Raw genomic sequence first — 24,711 nt, forward strand, 5'->3', positions numbered from 1 at the left:
TTCCAAAGCCTATTAGTACTGTACTTACCTGCTAGTAATTTCGCATTCCACTTTCAGAGTATATGGTTTTCCGTGCCCCTCGTGCATTTGTATATACTGTGCTAACTTAAGTATTTTCGTAAGAGTTTTGTTTTGTGCTTAGTACCCTGTCCTCATAAAGAGTACAGGGCTGTTGTGATTTTAATAAATACACTGTTTATTTTTATAACACTTGTGTGGTGTCCTTTCACTTGGTGTTCAAGGGGTATATGTGTGGTATAACAGCTGGCTTAACACGCCCTCTCGAGTCTTTAGCCTTAGACTGCTTGTATCCACGCTACTAGGATAGCTGGTCCATAAGGTTGACTTACAACCAATCATCAATAAGGGTTGCTGGACTGATACATAGTGTTCACTAGAATAGTGAGCACTGCATATCAGGCCACCTTCTCACATTCCTATGCTCCGCCCTTATTGGCCGGCACAGTTCTGCCTTTTAATGACAGTCTTCCTTTTGTCTGTCAGGACATTCTTCCCTTGTGTTCCTCAGCCTCTGGGGAGGGTCCAAGCTTCGCTTTCCAGAGTTCTTTTTCAGAGCGATGCTCTGCTTTTACTTCTTGGTTTGTAAGTAGATAGTGTCTGATACTGTCCTTTATGATGATGTTATGCATCATCCGATTTCCTTGTTTTACGAATGTTTCCTCCTTCGCACACTGTTCCCATACTTTCACAGTTTTATTGGTGGCACCACGTTGTGCCACGGAAAAGTTTCTCCTAAGAAAACGGACGTCAGCGCGCCGGGAGGGACTTGTATGACCTCGCTGACATCACCTCCGTGGACGACGTCAGGGCGAGTTTGTGTGGCGCCGTCCCCCGGCGCGCAGAGGTGCTGCTGCAAAAAAATCTCCGGATCCAGTCTCAAGCCTGGGGATAATTCTAAGTTAAGGAATCTGTGGCTAGACAACATCTTTACCAGATACATCGTTACCGAAGGTAAGTAACTCGTACGATAAATCAATAGAGCTGGTTGACCAGAACTATGCTGGAACTGTCGGTCAAGAGTGCAGAGGGGCAGATAAAGGTCTCAATTTTCAAGATTCGGTGGGGGGGGAGTGTTCCCTTAGCAGCCTCATTGGAAACTCTTTTTGCCACGTTAACAGAGGATATAAAGAAAGGCTTCTCTGTATCGGCTACTAATCAAGGCGAGATAAGGGAGTGCTGTGAGTCCCTGCAGAAGAAGGTGGATCTCTTAAACACCAGGACTGAGTCCCTCGAGAAATCTGTTGAAGAACTGAAAGACAATATTGGGGTTGCAGAAGCTGAGATCCAGACACTTAAAAGGGAGGAAGCTGCTCTCTGCGACAGAATAGAGACGTTGGAAAACAACTCCCGTAGGAACAACCTTCATCTTAGGAACATTCCAGAAGGGAGCGAAGGACCCGATCTTAAAGTATATATCATTTCACTGCTTAAAGAAGCTTTGCAGCTTGAAGAGTCAGATGAGACCCTAGGAAACGACATACAGAGAGTCCAGAGACTCGTTCCGAAGGAACCCAAATAGAACAAAGCCAAGAAAAATCCTTATAAATGTTCTCACTTACTCCTTAAAGGAGAAAAATCTTAACTTGGCTTTAAAGGTAAAAACATTAAGGGTCAGAGATTTCTCCTTTGAAATGCGTTAAGATCTTGCCAGAGTTACCCTCAAAAGGCAGTGGGAACTATGTAGGAAGATGAATGACTTCAAGAAGATTGGTGCAGTTGTACAGCTGAAATTTCCTGCCTTCCTGAAAGTTATGCATAACAATAAAATGCATAACGTAAGATCAGTCCAGGAGGTGGATGAGTTGCTTGACACCATCGGAAAGAAGGTCCCCTAGGAGTAGCTCTCTATTCTTCGGGTTCAGCTTAGATTGAGGCCAAGGCCCGCTTTTATTGCTGGATTATTTTTATTTTCTCCGATCTTGTACAACTCAAATCTAGAAGTTTGAATGAATGATGACTTGAGATTTGATTGGCTCACTTATTCACTAGATGCTTTTATTATTTACTTATCCTCTGGCATGGGTTTCATTCTGTTTTATTTGAATATTACACATGTTTAGAACTGGATGGGTTGGGCTGCTCCAGGGTGCAACACCTGGACAACATCGGTCCAGATACATGGGGGAAGGGTTCTCCAGGGTGGGTGAGAGGAGTGGGTGGGGGGTTGGGGAGCACAGGGGCATAAAATATAAAAATACCTCACTTGTCTCAAATGTATTAGATTTAGCCCAGATAGCTGTAGGTGGATTTCGAGGGGTTCGGCGTTGGTTTTTCCTTGGATCTGAAAGAGACACGTTAGTGATAGATTCCTTACCTTAGAATATCCCCAGGCGTCAGACTGGATCCGGAAAGTTTTGCGTAGCAGTACCCTTGCGCGTCGGTAGGCGTTGTCTGCGGCTCCGCGTCCGTCGTCGGCGTCGTGGGCGCCGTGATGACGTTGTCGGAGTACTTAGACGCCGCCTCCGCGTGCTGACGTCAGTTCTTCTTTTTTCCGCGCCAGCCAGCGCAGATCTGGAAAGAGCAGTTCCCTAGTCACTTTTTGACTAAACTTTTGTGATCTTTTTTGATCCATTTTGAAGTCTTTACGACTCCGACGGTGCCTTTAGGGATGCCCGGCTTCAAGCATTGCGACGAGTGCGACCGTACCATGTTGGTCACGGATCCCCACCGCTTGTGCCTGATGTGTTTGGGCGTCGACCATGACGACGAGGCCTGCTCCGACTGTCGGGCCCTTTTGAGGAAGGCCAGGCGGGAGCGGTCCCGCTGGCGACTCGAGATCCGCCAGTCGGCCCGCGCCGTGTGAGGTCCCGGTCCCGCTCCCACGGGAGGTCCAGGGACAGGTCGCGGGGACGGAGCCGTCACAGCTCCGGGAGTCGGCACCACTCCTCCGGGTCCAAGTCGTCAGGTAAGAAGCATAAGAAGTCGAAGAGACATCATCGCTCTTCTGACTCCCCCCGACGCTCGCGCGATGCGGCCGGGGGTTCAGGTGACACCGCCCACGCGGCTCCTCGTGAGTCGCGAGCGCCGTGTTCGGCCCCATGCCCCCCGGTCCCTGGGCTGAACGCGATACCGGAGGAGATCGAGCGCTTCCTCATGGCCATGAGGTCCCTTTCTCCTCCGACGGGTTCCGCGGCGCCTTCGGGCCCAGTGAACCCGTCTGGGGGCCCTAGTGGGTCGGGGGCTACGACCCCGACGCCGTCGGGTGCTTCGGCCTCGACGCCGCAGGCCCCTTTAGGCCCGGCGCCGCAGGGCTCCACTATCCCGACGCCGCCGGTGCCCTCGGGCTCGGCGCCGTAGGGTACAGCGGCCCCGGCGTCGTCGGTGCCTTCGGGCCCGGCGCCGCAGGGTGCCGCTAGGCCCTCGTCGGGCGCTGGATCGTCACCGGTGGACCTTACGACCCCCCCGGCGTCGATCCGTGTGGTGTCCCCTCCGGCGTCGTCCTCGGGCGGCGCCGTCCCCGATGCCTCCTCTCACTGGGTTCCGACGTCGGAACGACGCCTGTCGGCGCCGCTCTCGACGCCGTTCGGAGAATTTCAATTCTATGAACCCAGCCCATTCACTTATGACCCTGAATCTCAGGAGATGGGGGACGAGGAGAATTGGGAGGGGGCTGAGGACCCTCTGACAAGGGAATGTCAGTCTAGCATGGACTGGACAGGAGACCTTGGGGAGGCCAGTGGCCTGGACACCTCTCCAGACACTGGATTCGTCTCTCCTCCGACCGTGGCTTCGGAGGAGGGCGCTACATATAGTGTGGTGTTGATGAGGGCTGCTAAGGCCTTGGGCCTTGAGCTCCCCGTCGCGGCCGTGAGGACTAACCTCCTCACTGAGGTCCTTAAGCCGCAGTCATGCTCCATGGAGCCTCTGCTGCCGTTTAATGAGGCCTTGACGGACGTTCTTTTGGGCACTTGGTCCAGGCCCGCTACAGGTTCGCCTGTAGATAGGAACGTGGCCAGACGCCACCGTCCGGCCCCGGGCGACCCATGTTTCCTGTCCACCCACCCCACCCCCGAGAGTCTGGTTATCCAGGCCTCTAACTCCCAGACCGCCTTCCCGACGGCTCCCCCCGATCGGGAATCCAAGAGGTACGAGGCCTATGGCAAAAAGGTGTTCTCGTCCCTCAGCTTGGTACTGCTGTCTTCCAACACCGCATGCCTCTTGGGCCGTTACACCCACTCTCTGTGGGAAACGGTGGCGGAAGTGCTGCCAGAGTGTCCGTTGGAGGTACGGGCCAAACTCGGCCAAGCCCTACTGGAGGGCCGAAACGCAGCGAAGTATAATATCAGGTGCGGACTGGATACTACTGACTCGCTGGGCAGAGCGATGGCTACGACGGTGGCGATACGACGCCACGCCTGGCTGAGATCCGCCAACTTCTCGGCAGACGTCCAAAATACACTCATGGACATGCCGTTCGATGGCCGTCGCCTCTTTGGCGACAAGGCAGACCACGCGCTTGAGCGCTTTAAGGACTCCAGGGCTACGGCCAAGTCCTTGGGCCTCTCGGCCCCGCGCCAGCAAATGGGTGCCTTTCGCCCCTTTCGTGGCCAGGGAAGGGGCGCCCCCACATGTGCCGCCAGCCAATCGCCGCAAACTGTCCTCTAGCGCGGCGGCGGCCGTGGAAACCGCCGTGGAGGTGGTCGGGGAAACAGGCGGAGCCAGTCCACACCTGCCCCCGCAGCATCCGCCTCTAAACCCTCCTAGTCCGTGCTTTTCGGCCCATGTGACGCCAGTGGGAGGCAGGGTTCGCCATCACCACTCTCACTGGTGCACAGTCACTTCGGACAGGTGGGTGCTGCAGATCGTCCGGAGGGGCTACTCCCTCCCCTTCGAGACGACCCCTCAAGCCATGCCACCGCAACACCACTGCGTATCGGGGGATCACTTGCGGCTCCTGCAGGAGGAAGTGTCGGCCCTCTTGGCCAAGGGGGCCATCGAACGCGTTCCTGGGCCAGAAGTAGGACGTGGTTGCTACTCTCACTACTTCCTGGTACCCAAGAAGGGCAAAGGGGGCCTACGCCCTATCTTGGATCTGAGGAACGTCAACGGCTTCCTCCTGAAGGAGAAGTTCAAAATGCTGACGCTAGCTCAGGTCTTGGCTGCCCTAGACCCAGGAGACTGGATGGTAGCGTTGGACTTGCAGGACGCATATTTCCACATCCCCGTCCTGCCGGCCCACCGGCGTTACCTGCGGTTCACGGTAGGCCTCGAGCACTTTCAGTTTACCGTGCTCCCCTTCGGCCTTACCAGCGCCCCACGGGTGTTCACGAAGGTGATGGCGGTGGTCGCAGCTCACCTGCGCAGGTTAGGGGTTTCAGTCTTCCCCTACCTAGACGACTGGTTGTTGAAGGCGGGCTCGCCCCAGGCAGTCGTCAACCACCTCCAGACTACGGCGAATCTCCTGCACCGGCTGGGATTTTCCATCAATGTGCCAAAGTCACACCTGTGCCCCTCTCAGAAGCTCCTTTTCATCGGAGCGGTTCTCGACTCAGCGCAGTTTCGGGTTTACCCGCCCGAACAGCGGGTTCGGGATATACAGGCCCTGATTCCGATCTTCGGGCCGTTATCCCGGGTTTCGGTCAGGTTGACGCTGCGGCTTCTGGGGCTGATGGCCTCCTGCATCCTTCTGGTGCATCACGCATGGTGGCGGATGCGGGCTCTGCAGTGGGACCTGAAGTTTCAGTGGGCCCAGCACCGGGGCAACCTGTCCGACCATGTCCTGATCTCGGAGGGCACTGCGAGACAGCTGCAGTGGTGGCTCACGGACCGCGATTGGGTCAACAGCAGATTCCTCTCCCTTCCCCAACCGGAGCACGTAGTTGTGACGGACGCGTCCCTCCAGGGCTGGGGAGGCCACTTGGGAGAGGCGGAGATCAGAGGACTCTGGTCTCCGGCGGAGTCCCGGCTCCATATCAATCTGTTGGAGCTGCGGGCGATTCGTCTGGCACTGAAAGACTTCCTCCCGTCTGTCCGAGGGAGTGCAGTGCAGGTGTTCACGGACAACACCACCGCCATGTGGTACTGCAACAAACAGGGCGGGGTGGGGTCGTGGACCCTATGCCAGGAGGCTCTGCGCCTCTGGCAATGGCTGGAACATCAGGGCGTGACTCTGGTGGCTCAACACCTGGCAGGTTCTCTGAACGCCAGGGCGGACGAACTCAGCCGTCGGTGCTCGATGGATCACGAATGGCGTCTGAACTCGGACGTGGCGCAAAGCCTCTTTCTGCGATGGGGAGAGCCTTGGTTAGATCTATTCGCCACCGAAGAGAACGCGCAATGTCATCAGTTCTGCGCGTTGGAATTTCCAAGGCGGCACTCGCTCTGAGACACTTTTCGTCGCGAGTGGAGCTGCGGTCTGTTGTACGCCTTTCCGCCTATACCTCTTCTGCCCAGAGTGCTGAAGAAGATCAAGCGCGACCGGGCACAAGTCATCCTTGTGGCTCCGGACTGGGCACGAAGGTATTGGTATGCCGAGCTACTCAGTATGTCAGTCGATCCCCCGGTTCGTCAGCCTCTTCAGGAGGACCTTCTGTCGCAGCAGCAGGGGACGGTCCTCCACCCAAACCTGTCCAGTCTCCACCTCCATGCATGGAGATTGAGCGGCGACAGTTGAGGCCATTTGACTTGCCTCCTGAAGTTTGCAACATCATTCTGGCAGCCAGGCGTCCCTCCACAAAGACGGTATACGCCTGCAGGTGGAACAGATTTGTGGCATGGTGCACAGCAAAGGCTGTGGATCCCCTCAATGCCCCTCTCTCTGAGGTTCTTCTCTTCCTTCTTTCTCTTGCCCAGCAGGGCTCTGCTCTGGGCACTATCAAGGGCTATCTTTCAGCTCTTTCAGCCTTTCTGAGGCTGCCTGACCAACCTTCTTTGTTCAAGTTCCCTATCGTAAATCGATTCCTGAAGGGCATCACTCATACTTTTCCTCCTGTTCCCTTCGTGATGCCTCAGTGGGACTTGAACCTGGTTCTCACCTTTCTGATGTGCGCTCCCTTTGAGCCACTTCACAACTGTCCTCTTCGCCTTCTTTCTTTGAAGACTGCCTTCCTGGTGGCCATCACCTCTGCCAGGAGAGTGAGTGAGCTCCAGGCTCTTTCTTGTAAGCCTCCTTTCCTTTCAGTCCATCCGGACAAGGTTGTTTTGAGGACTAGGCCCTCCTTCTTGCCTAAGGTGGTCACGGCCTTCCACATTGGGCAGTCCATCACATTGCCCACCTTCTTTCCGCCTCCGCACCCCTCGAGAGAGGAGGAGAGGCTCCACCGTCTGGACCCAAAACGTGCACTCTCGTTCTATCTGTATCGCACACGCCAGTTCCGGGTGGATGATCAACTCTTTGTTGGGTACGCGGGCGCTAAGAAAGGGAAAGCGGTGCACAAGAGGACCATTTCTCAATGGATCATCATGTGCATCCAGGCGTGTTACTCCTTGGCTAAGAAGGAACCCCCTGTTGGGCTGAGGGCTCATTCCACTCGAGCCACGGCCACTACAACTGCCTTGGGCCGCGGTGTGCCCTTGCAGGACATCTGCCAGGCAGCCACGTGGGCCTTGTTGCACACGTTTGCAAGGCACTACTGCCTGGACAGTCAAGTCCGGAGGGATGGCTACTTCGGCCGTTTCGTTCTCCAGGACTTTCTGGTGTGAATATTGGTTCGCAGACCCACCACCACGGGGATGGTATTGCTGGGGTATCTATTCTAAGGTAAGGAATCTATCACTAACGTGTCTCTTTCAGATGCACAAGTTACTACTTGTGTAACGATATATCTGTAAGAGACATTAGTTAGTGATAGATTCCTTACCGACCCACCCATCCTCCCCGTTCTGCGAACCGATATCTAGGGTTAAGGTCATTCCCCTTCAGGGCCCTAGTTTCTTGGCACCAGTGTCGGTTTTTGTCATGGCTCTGCGCTTCTGGCGCGGAAAAGCTGTGGCTAAGAACTGACGTTAGCACGCGGAGGCGGCGTCTAAGTACTCCGACGACGTAATCACGGCGCCCACGACGCCGACGACGGACGCGGAGCCGCAGACGACGCCTACCGACGCGCAAGGGTACTGCTACGCAAAACTTTCCGGATCCAGTCTGACGCCTGGGGATATTCTAAGGTAAGGAATCTATCACTAACTAATGTCTCTTACAGATATATCGTTACACAAGTAGTAACTTGTGCTTTAGTGCAGGTCCAGAGTTTCAGACTTAAGCCACCATGAAATCACTCCAGATATTGTCCTGGAGTGTCAATGGTCTGCGTGTGAGGTCTAGAAGAGCCAGTATTTTGCAATATCTATGGGACGCTCCAGCACAGGTCATTGTCATCCGGGAGACACATCTTCTTAAGGAAGAGACCAAGGAAATTCTTAAAAGTATGAAATGGGTAGACTCCTTTATTTCCACTATCCAGACGACTAATATTAGAGGAGTTTTGATTCTCTTTAAAAAGCAAGCCAATGTTCAGAGTTTACAGCATATGGAAGACCGATGTGGCAGATGGATAATATTGAAGTTTACTTTAATAGGCATTCTTCTTACTTTGATTGGCTATTACAGCCCAAACCAGGATGACCCTTCGTTTCTCAAAACAATTTTTTCGCACCTTCTAGATTTTCCAGAACCGGTTATTATGGCCATAGATTACAATATTGTTCTTTTTTTTTAACTCTTTTTATTAACAAAATGCAAAAGAAATTACATTACGAAAAGAAATAAGACGTAAATAAGGACATCAGGTGATACCATACATATATCATCTCGTAGGCCCATAGTCACAGGTACAGAATCGCATGCAACTATATTTGTGCTAGGATCACAGGGATTCCTGTGCTTCCAATTCCAGTTGTGGCGTCGGTAGTTCACAAATCTCTCCTCAGTGACTGTTCCACGCCCCCCAGACCTCCCCCCATTTCTCCGGGCAACCCCTGACCACATACACCGATTTCTCCCTAAACATACACCAATCCAAATCTTCGGCCCATCCAGAGACTCGAGGCGGCTGACTTGCTCCCCAAAGCTGAGCAATATTTTGTTTAGCCACAATATACGCCAGCGTCACCCATTGCTTCCGGTACACATTCAAATCTTTAGGTTCCCACATATTCAATAGACACCTCCGGGCTTCTGGTCGTATTTCCTCTCCCAATACCTCTTTTAGTTCATCATGGATCTTTGTCCAAAATGTCTGTATCGCCACACAGTGCCAAAGGATATGTATAAAGGTACCAGGTTCTCCACATTCTCTTCTACACTCTCCACTCCCCTCTTGCCCCATTCGCACCAACCGAGGTCCGGTAATATAGGATCTATGCAAAATCTTTAATTGCACAAGTTGGAGCCTCATCTGAATCGCCCCTACCTTCCTGGAAGAAACTGCCTCCACCCAATCTTCGTCGTCTAGTTCCAAGCCATCATGCACTCCACTGAGCTCTGATTCGCCTCAGCGGATTCTCCATGTTATTAACCAGTTTCCTATATATCAAGGAAATAGTCTTCTCGGGAATGTGCCCGTCTAGCACCTGGTCTTCAAGAGGTGACGCCTCCGGAAGTATCACATCCCTGGGTACGTGAGTGAGGAGAGCATGTCTCACTTGCTGATATCGATAGTGCTCATTATCATGCAGACTATACTGTTTTTTAAGAGACTCAAATGTGTGTACCGTGTCTCCTCCCCAGACATCCTTTATCCGGGTGATCCCAATATGATCCCACTTATCAAACCCCTTAGATTTCCACAGGCTCCCTAGTTTCTCCGAATTCAACAGGGGAGTGGCCAACGTCCATTTTCCTTCCCAACCTAAATATTTATTAGCTCATGCCACACCTGTATCGCATGGTCTGTTGGGCCAACTAGTGGAAACCTCCCTGGCTTAGCGTACAGAGCTCGATCTATCTTTCCACCCGGGGCAAGCCCACGATCCATGGCATAACCCGGATCTCCCGGGGGTCCGTAGACGATATGATTCACAGCAGCCAGCTTTGAGGGCCAATAGTACTTCTTTAAATCCTGGAGTCCGATTCCCCCATCATACCACGGGAGAGTTAATTTAATAAACGCTATTCAGGGTCTACCGTCCCACAGAAGCTGCCTCTGAAGTGTCTCAATTTCCCTAAAATAGGAGGCCGGTACCGGGTCCATCGAGTTCTGAAGAGCATATAGGAATCGAGGTAAAGCCATCATCTTAAACAGAGCGGCCCTTCCCAGCAATAATAATGGAAGAGCTCTCCAGCGCTCCACATCCTTCTTACATCTACTCAATGGGGAAGCCAAATTATTTGCATACCTTAACTTTGGATCAAGCGTGATATATATACCTAGGTATTTAAACCCTACTGGTTCAATATGAATTGGGCACGATTGTGGAATTCTCTGCCTACAAGGACAAAAAGCACTGACTTTGACCAATTTATAGCAAATCCTGAGTACCTACCAAATATGGCTAGTACGTCCAGAAAATTGCTTAAGGACGCTCTGGGATTAGTGAGATAGAGCAAAACGTCATCTGCGTATAATGAGATTTTATCTTCCCATTCTGGTGTCCACCGCAAGCCACGTATCGATCTATCCCATCTGACCCAAGCCGCCAGTGGCTCCAGCGCAAGAGCAAAGAGCAGCGGGGACGACGGGCATCCCTGTCTCGTGCCCCTCTCCAATGAAAAATCATTCGATCTACAGTTATTGACGACCACCCTGGCCAGGGTTAGCATACAGTAGTCGCACCCATCCAATAAACTTGCTTCCAAAACCCAGCTCCGCCAATAATGCAAACCGATAATTCCATTCAACCCTATCAAACGCCATAGTTGTGTCTAAGGACACCAAGACTGTCGGTTCCTGTATCTTGGAAGAGCATCCAAGAACACTGTGTAACCACCGCAAATTCAGAGCCGTATTACGACGCAGCATAAAGCCAGATTGATCCGGGTGGATCAAATTCGTAATTACCTTTACTAACCGAGTGGCGAGCATTTTTGCCAAAATGTTGGGCTCTGCATTGAGGAGCGAAATAGGCCTATATGAGTAACATTGTGTCCTGGGCTTACCCGCTTTGTGTATGACTACTATATTTGCCAAGTGCTGGTCTTATGGACGCTGACCCTTCTCCTTACTCTCTAAGAACATGGCTCGGATATGCGGGGCGATTCTATGGGCATTTATTTTATACAACTCAATCGGTATCCCATTGGGGCCAGTCGCCTTACCGGATTTTATCATTCTTATAGCCTGCGCAACCTCATCGTTGGTGAATGGAGAGTCCAGATAGCACCTATCTTCCTCCGACAATCCTGGCATAACAATATTCCCGATCATTTCGCTGTTCTCAGCCTCTGTAAACACTCTAACGGCAGTATAAACATTCTTGTAATACTCCGAAAATGTGTCGGTCACTGCTTGTGGATTTGTAACTCTATCGGACTCCGATCTGTCTAACTCAGGTACCAGCCTAGATGCCCATTCCTCGTGTTCGAGCCATGCGATCAATTTACCGGCTTTATCACCATTTTCATATATGCGGCTCTGCACGGCATTATTTTGAGCTATCGCTCTATCTCTCGCTAGGCATTTGTATACATCCTGTCGGAGTCTCAGTAAGTGGAGGTCCTCCGGCGCAGCCACTCTCTCCTCCAAACTTATGACTTCTGACTCTTTCTGATTTACCTCCGCTTGACGTTTCTTCTTCTTCCCCGCAACCAGAGATAGGACCTCACCTCCCGCTACCACCTTGTAAGCTTCCCACAGGGACTGCGCTGAGTAAACTATTCCCACGTTCTCCTGGAAATAACGTTCCGACATCTGAATTACCTCCTTTTTAATGGCCGGGTCTTTTAATTGCCATGCGCTGTTATGTTATGTTATGTTATGTTATGTTATGTTATGTTAAATTTAATTTCTATAGCGCACGGCTACTCCAACGGAGTGTCCCGGCGCTTTATATTGGCAGCTCATAAAAATAAAACATAACAGATGGTCCTGATAGGAGCTATCCTACCAACCGCCAGTCGTCCGAGCGTGAGCTGTATCCATAGTGGAGAATGATCAGAAATACCTCTGCCAAGATACCGCACATCATGAATCATGGCAGCCATAGCTGCCGGCAGCAATATGTAATCTAACCTGGACAAACTATTGTGTGCTGCTGATACGAGAGTAAAATGTGCCTGCGTCGGGTTACGTACTCGCAAGCTATCAACCATTCCCAGCATCTCAAGGAAGACTGAGAGTCATCTCTGCGATTGCCTAAGTACTCGTGGCGGGCTACGGTCAACCTCTCCATCCACAACGGCATTGAAATCACCCCCTAAAACTAAGCTGCCAAGGGGCAATGTAAGAAAAACAGCGCTCAGGTCTCAGAAAGTTTCAGACTGAAGGCCCGGGGGCACATATATAGATAGAAAGGTGACTGTCCTACCCCCCAGCAGCCCCGACACCCCAGCATATCTGCCCCTCCTATCCAGCCACGTGGCTTGTACTGACATGGGAAAGGAATTTTTAACCAAAATCCCGACCCCCCCTGGATCCGGTTGTACACCCGGCATGCGCCACCAACTTATACCCCCCTTTAGGGAGGGCCATGCATCGGTTACCCACTAGGTGCGTCTCTTGCAACAGTACCACATCTGGGGAGTGTCGCCTAATAAGCTGACTGACCATCCCTCTATTGATCTTGTCACCCAAACCATTCACATTCCAGCTCTACAATATTGTTCTTAACCCTAAACTCGACAAATCTGCGAGTAGCAGAGCCGTCGTCCCCTCAAGATATTGGGTGCATCTTCAGACCATGATGGCCCAAACTGGTTTATGCGATATATGGAGGGAAAGGTCAGGTCAGCAATTGGGAGTATCATATCGAAATTTTAAGTACAGACACAAATCAAGAATTGATTATATCTTGGTTAGCCGCAGCGTAAGGGGCAAGGTTAAAGATATATTCTACTTGTCACCCCATCTGTCGGATCATTCAGGAATATTACTGAATCTTAACTGGGTAAAGGCCCAGCAGCCCAGAGCTTGGTCTTTCGACCGAACGCTGTTCCTCGAGGATGAAGAGATGACCTTCCTATCCCGAGAGACTGAACTCTTCTTGAGGACTAATCTGGGCACAGCAACTATCACGTGGTCTGGGACTCCGTCAAAGCCTTTTTATGGGGCATTATTACTAGCAGGTCGAGTTATAGGAATAAAAATTATAGGTGTGAGATCGCATCTCTGGAGGCGTAAATGATGGCAGGTAGAACTGAATAGTCAGGCTATGTTGGGAAGACAGCAAGCAGACCTGGGAAAACTCAAGAGACTAAGGGAGCAGTTGGAGGGCATCCTTAAAACAAGGCTTATGCGTAGATGGGAGGCAAGTATGATCGCTCATTTTGAGTATGGGGAAGGGGCAGGAAAACTAAAAAGCAGACCGGCTTCGTAATCAGATTAAGGAAATCACAGCTGGTGACGGGGCAGTTGCTCTATCCTCTGATGAAGAAATTGACGAGGCACTTTTTGAGTATTTTCAGGATATATACCAAGAAGATTGTGTAGAGGACAGGCCTAAAGTCATAGACTGGCTGGATAGGACCACATTGACACCTATGAGTCCTAAATAACAGGAAGACTTGGAACAAGATATCACTCAAGAGGAAGTGAAGAAGGCTTTAGTTGCCTGCAAGAGAGGCAGAGCTGTGGGCCCAAACGGGTTACCAGCCAAGCTATATAGATCTTTTGGTCAGGTGATAATCCCGCTATCGACACAACTATTCAACATGATACTAGCAGAGGGCGTTAGGCCCCCCCTGGGTCTTGGAATGACGCTACAGTGATATTGATTTTGAAACCTGGTAAAAATCCAGCGAGATGTTGGTCATATCAGCCCATTTCGCTCTTAAATGCGGATTATAAAACCTTTGCCTCAGTCTTGGCAGCAAGGTTGGGGTCTGTGGCTGATGACATCCTTCACTCAGATCAAAAGGGGTTTGTTAAAGGAAGACATCTATCAGACCTCACATATGATCTTATTGGACCAATAGATATTGCCTCTACATATTCACTGCCTCTTGAAGCCATGACTCTCAATGCCACCAAGGCTTTCGACAGGGTCAATTGGGTTTACCTGTCGGAAGTCATGGGGAAATTTAACTAGGGCAAAAAGTTCTGCCGTACCATCCAGATGTTATATCAAGAGCCGTCAGCTAGGTTATTGGTTAATGGTCACCTGACTAAACCACTTAAGATCACTAGGGGTACCAGGCAGGGCTGTCCCCTTCCCCCTCTCCTTTTCGAAATGTATATCGAGCCTTTTGCTCAGAGGCTTAAAGTAGCTCTCAGCATTGTGCCTTTCAGACATGGAGAGTGGGAGAGGAAGGTGGCCCTGTATGCAGATGATATTTTGGTCCTTTCGGGAGACCTGGAAACAACCTTCCCGGCAGTGATCAGATTGGTACAGGAATTTGGGCAGGTCTCAGGGTATGAGGTGAATGCCAGGAAGACTGAGATCATGACATGGAATCGTGAGCGGTGCCAACATCAGGTCAGCCTCACCATGCGATACTTGAGGGTCAAAATCGTCCAGAACATAGTCAAGATTGCAGAAGTTAATTTCGCACAAGTCACAGGGGAGAGCCAAAAACAGATGAAATCTTGGGCCTATCTCCCTTTAACCATTCTGAGGAGGGTGAATTTAATTAAGATGGTGGTAGTACCCTAGATAACCTTTCTCTTTAATTCAATCCCCCTACACTTTGACAAACCAGCTATCGATAAATTTCGGCAGGTCGTAAATTCTTTTATCTGGGCATATAGAACCACCAGAATAGCCTGGAAAACGTTAATGCATAGGAGAGAGAAGGGGGTCTTGTGCTACCTGACCTACAGTATTACGCTTGGGCCTTTCAGTTTTCACACTCCCGGATGTTGTTAAAAATGCCTGTAAGCATTGAGGCAGGAGGCATGTTCCTGGCTATGTTTAGGGGGGTTTTCAGTCTACCTGATGAGGGCTATTTATTTAAATTTGGGGATCCAAAATTCTTCAAAAAGGTTAAACTGAAAGTCATCCAGGTAATGGTCAGAGCATGGGCTAGACTAAAGCACCTGGTGAGCCTCAATTATTTTTCAAGTTTACCGCCTCTTTGGGACTCACCAGGCTCGCCGGAATGTCTTCCGGATAGGCTTGCTTTACCATTAAGAGAAGCGGATTTGAAAGTATGGGGAGATCTGCCCTATGAAAGTACACTCATTTCATGGGAACAACTGAGAGAGAGAGAGAGAGAGAGTGGGAGTTCAGTTCAAGTACATCCAACTGCAGAGCTGGGTCAAAACACAGCAAAGCCAGAAAAATCTATAGGCTGGAGTAATGGTCTTGAACAACAGCTAATAGCCAGGCCAGTGGGGAGGAGGGAGGTCTCCTACTGGTACTGGGCAATAGAAGAGGCAGTGGATGGCGAATTCAAACTCACAAATGAAATATGGAGTGAACATCTTCCAAATGTACAGTGCGAGCAACTTTGGCAGAATTAATTTAAGACACTCTTTAGCATAGTAAAACCTGTTTGGCTGAAGAGAAACCACTTATTCACTGTACACAGGGCCTATCTTTCCACTCTAAGGCTGTCTTAAGTTTTCAAATGGGTCGCAAGTCAGCTGTAGGAAGTGTGGTCTAGTCAAAGCCTCAGATATTCATATATTCAAAGATTGTCCTGCCATTGTTTTGTTTTGGGGTGGAGTTCGGAAGACAGAGAGTATTTTGAAAGCCCTAATTCAAATCGATTTGGCTCTGATAATCTTTGCAAAAACCACAGTTGATGGACAGAATGCAGAACAATGTCACACATTCACCCCAGTACAGAGATCTGGGCCTAAATCCATCGTTTTTTTTGCACTCCACACCACCCCAGTTCAGACATGGCCATATGCAAATCAGTCTGACCCTGTGCCTCATGGAAACAGTCCAGCCCGAACTGCCAAGCCATGCCTTCCCTGGACCGGAAACAAGCTTCCGAGGACCGGTTTCTGGCATTCCAGCCGTCTTCAGCCCGGCTTGCTTGAATCCAGTGGTGTGGAGAGCATGGGACTCACGTCTGAGCATACCCATCCCACCCGGGGTGACAAATGCAAAAACCACAGTTGATGGACAAAATGCAGAACAATGTCATACATTCACCCCAGTACTGATGATCTATGGCCTTACAAAACAAGTCATTGGTCCAGCTCGCTCTCTTTAATTTTATGCTATTTTACTAGCCAGGAGGCAAATATGCAAGCGTTGAATTGAGCCTACTCCACCCATGCATTCTGAGTGGTTGGCGTCGATGTTCGAGACATCTAAGATAGACTTGTCCAGAGCTTGCAGCAGTAAAGACAGGATTCTGGGACCTGTTGCTTAAGTCTGTTAGGGCATGAATGATGGGGAGGCATACTCATGTTTTAACTATGTACCCATGAACAGCGGGTCCTATGATTATGCCTCCTTTGTACTCTTTGGACCACGTTGTGCACCCCCACTCATTTGCCAACAGAGATGCCTATCAGGTTCTTGCGGACCAAGTCGGAGAGAAACCGCTCCCCCCTTTTAGGGGGAAGTAACTTCCAAGTCTGCCAATGTACCTTACAGGCTGAAGGCACCGTGTGATTCCAACTTAACGCCTACTCTCCTCAGATCGCTGAGTAATGGTACTGACTGCTTGTTTGTTTAATGGGGTTTGAGGCAAATGAGGGGAAAAAAAAGACTTCTTAAAGATTTCTCCCTTGCCTCCTACTCGTCTCTTGGATTTTTAAGAATCCGGGGATGAGGGTCCATATGGTCCTGCATACAGTCCCTCCCAACTCAGTCAAGTGCCAGGATTCATAGGAGGATAAGGCACTAGATGATCCATCAAGCTATCTTGAGGGCAAATACTCCTCTAATACAGGGCGTCCCTGCGCTCAATGCTTGGACGCATTCCAGCAACATGATCCCTATGAAGAGCATGAAGATAAGCATCACCATTCTCAGGAGCCTTCCATCAACATGCCCATTACTTTAGTTACAGACTTTCGTCTGATGCTAAATGATTATTACAGATGCTTCCCCGAGGCTAACTCCACTCAGCAGCCCCCTCCTATACAGGACATACCTACTGTCATTTCTGCACCGCAGACCATGCCTATATGCGAAAGAACAGAAATGTAACTCCTCCATTAGCAATACCTGTTAATGTGCAGGACAGCAATGACCAGCAACTAGAAGAAAAGGAGCTGCAGTTGGGCCCAGATGCCCACAATAAATGAGATGATTATGTGGCACCCATGCCACTCTCACCTACTCCTCCTATGGCCGATTTTCCAACTACAGATAGCGGCAGTTTTCATGACCTCCTGGAGCGAGCGTCAAATCGCTTTGACCTACCTATGCCCGCTAAACAGACGGAGTGTTTTCTATATGATTTTAAAGCAGGTACACAGCGCACCACTGGAGTAATTCCCATTGTGGATTACTTATGGCAAGAAGGTCTAAAATTAATGAAGATGCCAGCCTCCATTCCTGTTGTTGTCCCAAAAATGGACAAAAAATGCAAGGTGTCTGAAACTCTCTTACATGCCTTATACGTCATCCTCAGCCTGATACAGTTATCATGTGTGCTGCTCAAAGAAGATCTAAAAATCCTTCCTCACCATGTATAGTCCCACCAGATGAGGAAGGGCCCCGGCTAGACAACATTGGCAATCGGTTTTCCGCGCTAGCGGCTACTGCCATCAGAGCCTTCAACACCATGGCTATCCTTGGAAAGTATGACTGACAAATATGGCCTGACATCTCCTCGTTGTTGGAATAGCTTCCAAAGGACAAGAAAAAGGAAGAAAAGAACGATTTATCAGAAAGTGAGAGGGCCTCTTCTGAAATGATTGATGTGGCAATGGATGTTTCATCTACCGCCTTCAGGCAGATGGCGGGAGCTGCGGTGTTGAGGCGGGAGTGTTGGCTCAGGGCTACAACATTCCACCCAGAAGTTCAGCTCAAGGTATTGAATAAGCCGTTTGACTGCAAATATCTATTTGGTAAGCATGTGGATGATGGACTTGTTAAGTTAATGGCTAACTCTGCCACAGGTTATTTTCCAAGATGTTTATTCCAAGTAGTGCAACTCTGCCATCCCTTTCAGGCAATGATCCAATCCAAACTGCCAAAGGAACATCCCCAAGTTCCATAGAACATCAGTACATCACAGGGTGACATGGAAAGCATTCCACACACAGCAGCAGGATTCACAAATTATAGCACATCTTCTCCCTTTGAATAATTGAAAGACGAATAACAAAGAAACAATAAAGTTAAAACAACTATTGCAAGAACATGACCAATTCCCACAATGCAATGTTACAACAAAAAATTACACAACAAAGACTGGAAGAAAAAAAAACATTTAAAAAAAGACACTAGATAGTAAACATACTACATGAGATCATGTAACATGTTCATATGAACATCATTTCTGATGTAACATCATCACATAATCCTTATGCCATTTGGGCTTGAGTCTCACTCGCCTAGAATCCAGATCACAAGAACCATTCAAACCATCATCAAAAAGATTCCAGCTTGACGTCGGCTGATGATTGGAAATACCCACTTTCACCAACCTAGACATGCTCCATACATCACCAGAATCAAACACAACCACATATTTTTTTTTTACAGAGATTATAACAAAAGGACCCATAAACCTCAATGGCCCTTTCCTTATCAAACTAGGTCTTCTCACTAACACTTTATGACCCACTTCGCATCTACTTTCTTGTTTACAATGTCTTTTGTCAAAATGTGCTTTATACTTGTTCTGAACGGAACATCAATAGGCAGTACCTTCGCCCCAAGTGTGTCCGGGCTCTATGTGAGTCATTTTGAGAAGCAATATATTCAAAACGAACAAAACCCATACATCGGGAAGATCCGGTTCTGGAGACGATACATAGATGCCGTCATCATGAGGACACAAATGAAACTCTGAAAAGATTTTTAGAGTGGATCAACACAAGAGATGAATGTCTTAAATTCTCCCACACAGCAGACAGCAAACAACTAAACTTCCTTGATATTACTATTTATGTGGAAAACAAGACCCTCCAAACTAAAACTTTCCTCAAACCAACAGACAAAAACAGCTTGCTCTCATACAACAGCTTTCACCCGAGCCCACTGAGAGACAATTTACCATACAACCAGTCCCTGCACCTTAAGCGTAACTGTAGTAAACTAGAGGACTACAAAGTACAAGCAGAGGAACTGAGTCAGAAACGCAAAAGAAGAAATTGTCCAACTAAAAAAAAAAGGGTGCCAAAAGAGAGCACGCAACGAACAGAGAGAATGCTTACCAGACACATCACCCAAAGAACCACCAGAAGACCGACCTACATGTGCCACAACCTATAGTGTGGCCACCAACGCAGTAAAAAAGATCATTAATAAACATTGCAGAACATTTAATTCAGGCTCCTTCCAGTGGCTAATGCTCAGATTTGCAAACAAAAGTACACAGAACATCAAAGACATACTGGTCTATACAAGACCGGCAGCAAAGGTGAGAAGTGAAACAATCACTACAGCATGGAACCTCAGTTCCATCATAGGACATTATCCATGCGGATTGTGCTCGGTTTGCAAATTAACAAAAGTAACCAAGACCCTACAACTGACAACCAACCTCACGTGGACAATATGTTACCACACTAACTAACACCACACATGTAATTTACATGATTACTTGCCCCTGTGACCTTAAGTATATAGGGATGACTTGTCGCAAAATAAAACCACGCATTTGCGAGCATAGGAACAACGTCAACTGCAGGAGAGCCACAACTAACATGAGCAAACACTACATCGATTAACTAAATTGGGTAGTTCTTGAAACACTACCGGTGAAATGCCACAATGCTGAAAGGATTTTATTTGAAAAAGAACAGAGTTGGGTTCATCGTCTCCAGACAAACCTAAAAGGATTGAACGACAATATCCCCTGGCATGCTTTAACATGAGACTCACATGACCATTAAAATCATAAAAACGAGAGCATGCAAATGATGCATTACATCTGTAACTTCTTACAATCCAACAGATCAAAGGATTGCTAATCATGTAGGCCATCCTAAATATTAAAAAAAAAAATGTGCACACGCAATATAGAGACATAGAAAAACGCCCTTAGTGCGGTGGCTCCTATCGCTCAAAGTATGCACTAACATACATCTATTGACAGAATAAATAGTTATCCTATGTGAGTGTAATTACCATAGCAAGACGCCATCGCGAGCTAACCTTGGACTGAAACTAGTATGTATACAATTCAGAATTCATGATGGTAACTACACCACAAGAGCAGGAATACGAAACCAATGAAGTAATAAGACCAGACAAACAACATATGTAAATTCTTATACAAAACAAATTGATTTTAATTCCTGAAGGTTTTAACAATGTCAATACATAATTATTTTTGCCACACACGGAGAACAATTTTTGAAGAAGTCTTTCCATTCTCTCCATCGTGTTCAAAAGGTAAATAATGCTGGCTCATCACGGGCCCGCGCTACCCAAGGCGCCGTGAACAGAAGTCAGGACAAAGCAAATAGCGGTGAGACACGATTGAAACCACCCTGTCCTCAACGCTGAAAGTAAGGCCTCCTAACCTCTCTTTATTCCTCCTCCAGACCAGGTCCGAAGAGCCGGTCGGCCCTTTGAGGAAGCTCTGATAAGGGATATTTGAGGTACTTACTACAAACGCCAACGGGTGGCAGCGTAATGCAAGGCGACATTAAATAGCATGCACTTTTAGAACCCGCACACTGGATATAATTAAGAATGCCACAACACCGAACAAAGTCCTCCCTTTTTGTCGACTATTCACAATGTTAGCTTCTCACTATCTACTAACTTTATACAACCACCAATGCAACACTTGTTTTTAAACAAAAAATAGGATCAAACAGTTCTGTTATTATTCATGATGATATCTCACAATGGTCATCACTTCCCAGGTTGCAGCTCATTACTGATGAGATCGTTCTCATTCTGTAATAACGTAGCTAGACCATTGAATATGCGCAGTAAGTAAAACAAGACCATAGTTCAGCATGCACACCGCATTACTCGAATATCCGACTACGAGCATCGTTTACATCGATATGTCATCAAGTGAGCGTCACCTGTACCACCTAGGTCCCAACAAGAGACGCTTATTTCCTCCATGACTCCTCACAGTGTTATTTAGTTTAGACCACTTATTGCAGCAAGATGCAATAAGCATTAAGCATCACCGTTTTGGGTATATTATTAGAAAAAGTATACAACTGTACTTTTCTTTTATTCCAGAAACAGGGACCATCGACCTGACTCGATAAAATAGGATAATAGTCGCCACAACATGCGATTATACACCCACCAGTCCTGAAGAAAGCCTCCAGATGGACAGTGAGGCTGAAGCATGTCGACCACCAACAGTGCGGTAGACCAGTAACTTGTTCTACGCACGCCCCACATTGTTTTTACTTTTCCACACCACCATAAATCATTAAAACACTTGCCTAGGTGGTGATGTAGGGAATTTTAACTCACTTCACAAGGGCCCTGCTCTTTTTATCTCTGGGCACTACTGTAACACCAGTTCGTCTTCCTCCAGGTGGAGGTCAGCATATTCTCAAAATAAACCCTAGGATGATGCTGTCACTTTACAGAAAGGCGGAGAATCAAGATATACCGCCCAGATCCTTTGTACGTGAATGAGGGTTTTTTGACTGAACAATAATGAAATTGACCCTGGTATACAGGACAAGTGGCCCATTTCCCCCTAATTGATTTTTAGTTTTACATTTTGGGTACCTTCATTTTAATGAATCACTGCTACACTATATACTTGTTGGGTTTTCTGCCTTTATGCTATCTGCTTTTGATTAATATTTTCAACTTTGGGTCGCATGGTTGCATGGTTCACCTTACCCGCTGCCATTGCTATTTGGAATCTGCTTACTATACTGATTCAAGCATGTGAATCTATAAAAGATACAATACTGGAGAAAAAAGTTACTTACCTGTATTCTGTGGTTATCCAATAATGATATCTTTGATAGAGTCACATGTGACCCATCCTCCTCCTCTTTCAGGTTCACCATTTCATTCCTCTATTGTTATTCTATTTACAATTGTGCTTGAAATCTTAAAAATGGTGGCCTAGCAGGGGGTGACTACTCTAAGGTCTATGCTCGGATTGGCTGAAGTTTGTATGTTTTAAAACAATGTTACTAGTTTACTAATTGCTATGGATTTATAATAGGGATTAAGGTTAAAGCTTTAGCACTACAATTTTACTGTTACCGAGGGACTCCCACCATGACGACGGGGAAGATTCAAGCATGTGAATCTATAAGAGATATCAAAACTGGAGAACCACAGTATAAAGGTAAGTAATTTGTTTTTTCAGTTTTCTCCCCACTCACCATCTCGAAAGTTAACGAGGCACTACACAGTCTTCACCCAAACTCAAAGTGCTTGCATTCAGGAGTGCAACCAGACCCGAAATTGGGGTGGGGGGGTTAACACTCCCAGCAGTGGGGCATGACAAGCATTTCCAGAAATGGGGTCGAGGTTTGCTTCATAGCTATTAAATGAGGAAAAAGAAGTGACAAATTGTGCACTTTAAACATATTGGACAAACCTGATAGTATGCCAAACATATTGTTTGTAGATTTGACACTGTTGCTAGGCTTCAACTCATTGTAAGTCCAGAAAAAGCTCCTGGCCCATTGTTGGCTGATGGTACAGTTTTAGTTTACCCAGTGTGCTGTAAAATACTAATGGATAATGCTGCCCTTATGTACAGGTATCAAAATATTAGGCTTAGTGTAGTGCTTAATTTGAGTCGGTAGTTGCAGGTGTAGCCCAGTGGCACTCATTTTCATCGTCCCACATATTTTTCCACACCAAACTTTGTTACAGATCAAGAGTGAGCAAAACCCAAAAGTGAAACAGAAGGAGGAGAAAGATGGCAACATTGTTACCAAGGAAGAAAGCAAAGATGAAAAATAACCTGAAAGAATGAGAAAAAATGACCCGGGCATAATCTGTATAGCAGAACACGTGTGAATGATGTATTAAGGCAACCTGCATTAATACATCATTTACACATGTTCTGCTATACAGATTATGCACGTGCAATTGTACTGAATTGTTCATTTTTGTACCACGGACAAAAACACGAAGTGTTAGCACATGTCCTCACCTTTGAGAGACATGTGCTGGGCTGCAGGCATTGTTCTTTGTCACCGAGGAGCGACAGCCCCGTAGCCTCATTAGTGCTCCGCATACGGCTCGGGGCTAGCAGTTGCTTATGTAGGATTAGGATAAATCGCCGTATGCGCCGCATTATTGTTAAAAAAATAGTGTTTCTTCCTCCACCCAGGACGAAGTGTTGTGCAGCGAACGCCATCGCATAAATCTAGGAATCAGATGGCCGAATGCTTAAGAGTAGTAAATCACACACTTTATCCACCAAAAAATCCGAGCCATCTGCTCCTAACTTTTCAAGTGCACCAACCTGTCTCCAGCGTCACGCTCAGGTCTGCCTCCACTATGCATCACTGCTTCACTCACTCGTGTTGCCTCGGGGAGAAATCAATGTGTTTGGGTGGTTACATTTGTGGCCTGTGATTTGCTGCTCTAATCTACTGTGTGTGTGCTTTTCCTGCAGACAATGATGAATAAACCTGCCTCGTTCCAATCCTGCACTGTATGCTGGAGGGGTGCCAGCCGAAGGAAGGAACTAGAAGCCTCGGACCTCCCCAGCAGGGCGGAGCAGACCCTCGCTTTCTGTTCAAGGCATGGCGGCTGCATGAGAAAGAAACATATGCAATCTATTCATTTCTGAGCGTTCGGTACTCATTTTAACATACATTCCCGCTGGTATACATTTCACTATGTATGATGATGATGATAGCTTTTTTTCAAAAAGCACGCAACACTGACCTCTTGGAAGTGAGAACTTTTGATATTACAGAAGCGTTTGCATTGCCTGTGAAGGTGGCTCTGTGCCACGTGCCCCGCACAGCGGCTGGACTTCCGGTATCTGAACTGAGGACACTTCTGCACGGGGGCCTTCCCATCCGCACCAATGCACACACTGTAGAGCACTGTAGAGCAATGCCCGTTTGCTTTAAAGTTACGAAGCCAGTATTCCTTCTCTCCATTCGGTTAGCTTGCAGGCTTATATGTATTATTGTATTATTTTAGAGGGCTGTAGGGGTGGTATACAGGGTGCAAGTGTCTGTTTTTTTCACCATGATAAGGATTACAAAATTGTCTACGTAGCCTGCAGAGATTACGTAAATGTTCCATGCCATAAATATGACAAATGACACCTAGTTTTTGAAAATCCGAGATAAAAGTTAAAATAAAAAGTTAATGTAAATGATAATGCTGTCAACAGTATGAAATAAAACATGATTTTTGTATGTTTGCTTGTGTGCCTGTGTCGTTTGTAAAGAGTTGGTGATGACATCAAATACTGGATAAACATTTGATGTTCTGTTGTGGACGTTGTTAACAAAGGGACGGCGGCAGCCTATTTAGTTCTTACCTTTGCTGTTGTCGAAGACCTACTACTGTGTACAATACCAATATTAGCGTGCATGATTTTGGTTGGTCAGCCAGTTACGGTATTACCTATCATGTTTTGGCTTTTTTGTCTGTCTC

General features: G+C 47.8%; 1 protein-coding gene across 2 annotated transcripts in view; it reads left to right on the forward strand.

The window, feature by feature from the left end:
• Positions 1 to 24,472, forward strand: part of LOC147661202 (serine/threonine-protein kinase Nek1-like) — a 1,124,062-nt gene extending 1,099,590 nt beyond the window's left edge. For both annotated transcript variants that reach the window (XM_086951243.1, XM_086951242.1), the window contains one exon: positions 23,711 to 24,472. In XM_086951243.1, the coding sequence (XP_086807369.1) occupies positions 23,711 to 23,724 (14 nt within the window). In that variant the 3' untranslated portion in view covers positions 23,725 to 24,472. The remainder of the gene's footprint in view (positions 1 to 23,710) is intronic.
• The last annotated feature ends 239 nt before the right edge of the window (positions 24,473 to 24,711 follow it).

The sequence above is a fragment of the Lissotriton vulgaris genome, unplaced genomic scaffold (assembly GCF_964263255.1).
Source record: "Lissotriton vulgaris unplaced genomic scaffold, aLisVul1.2 SCAFFOLD_228, whole genome shotgun sequence".
Classification (NCBI taxonomy): domain Eukaryota; kingdom Metazoa; phylum Chordata; class Amphibia; order Caudata; family Salamandridae; genus Lissotriton; species Lissotriton vulgaris.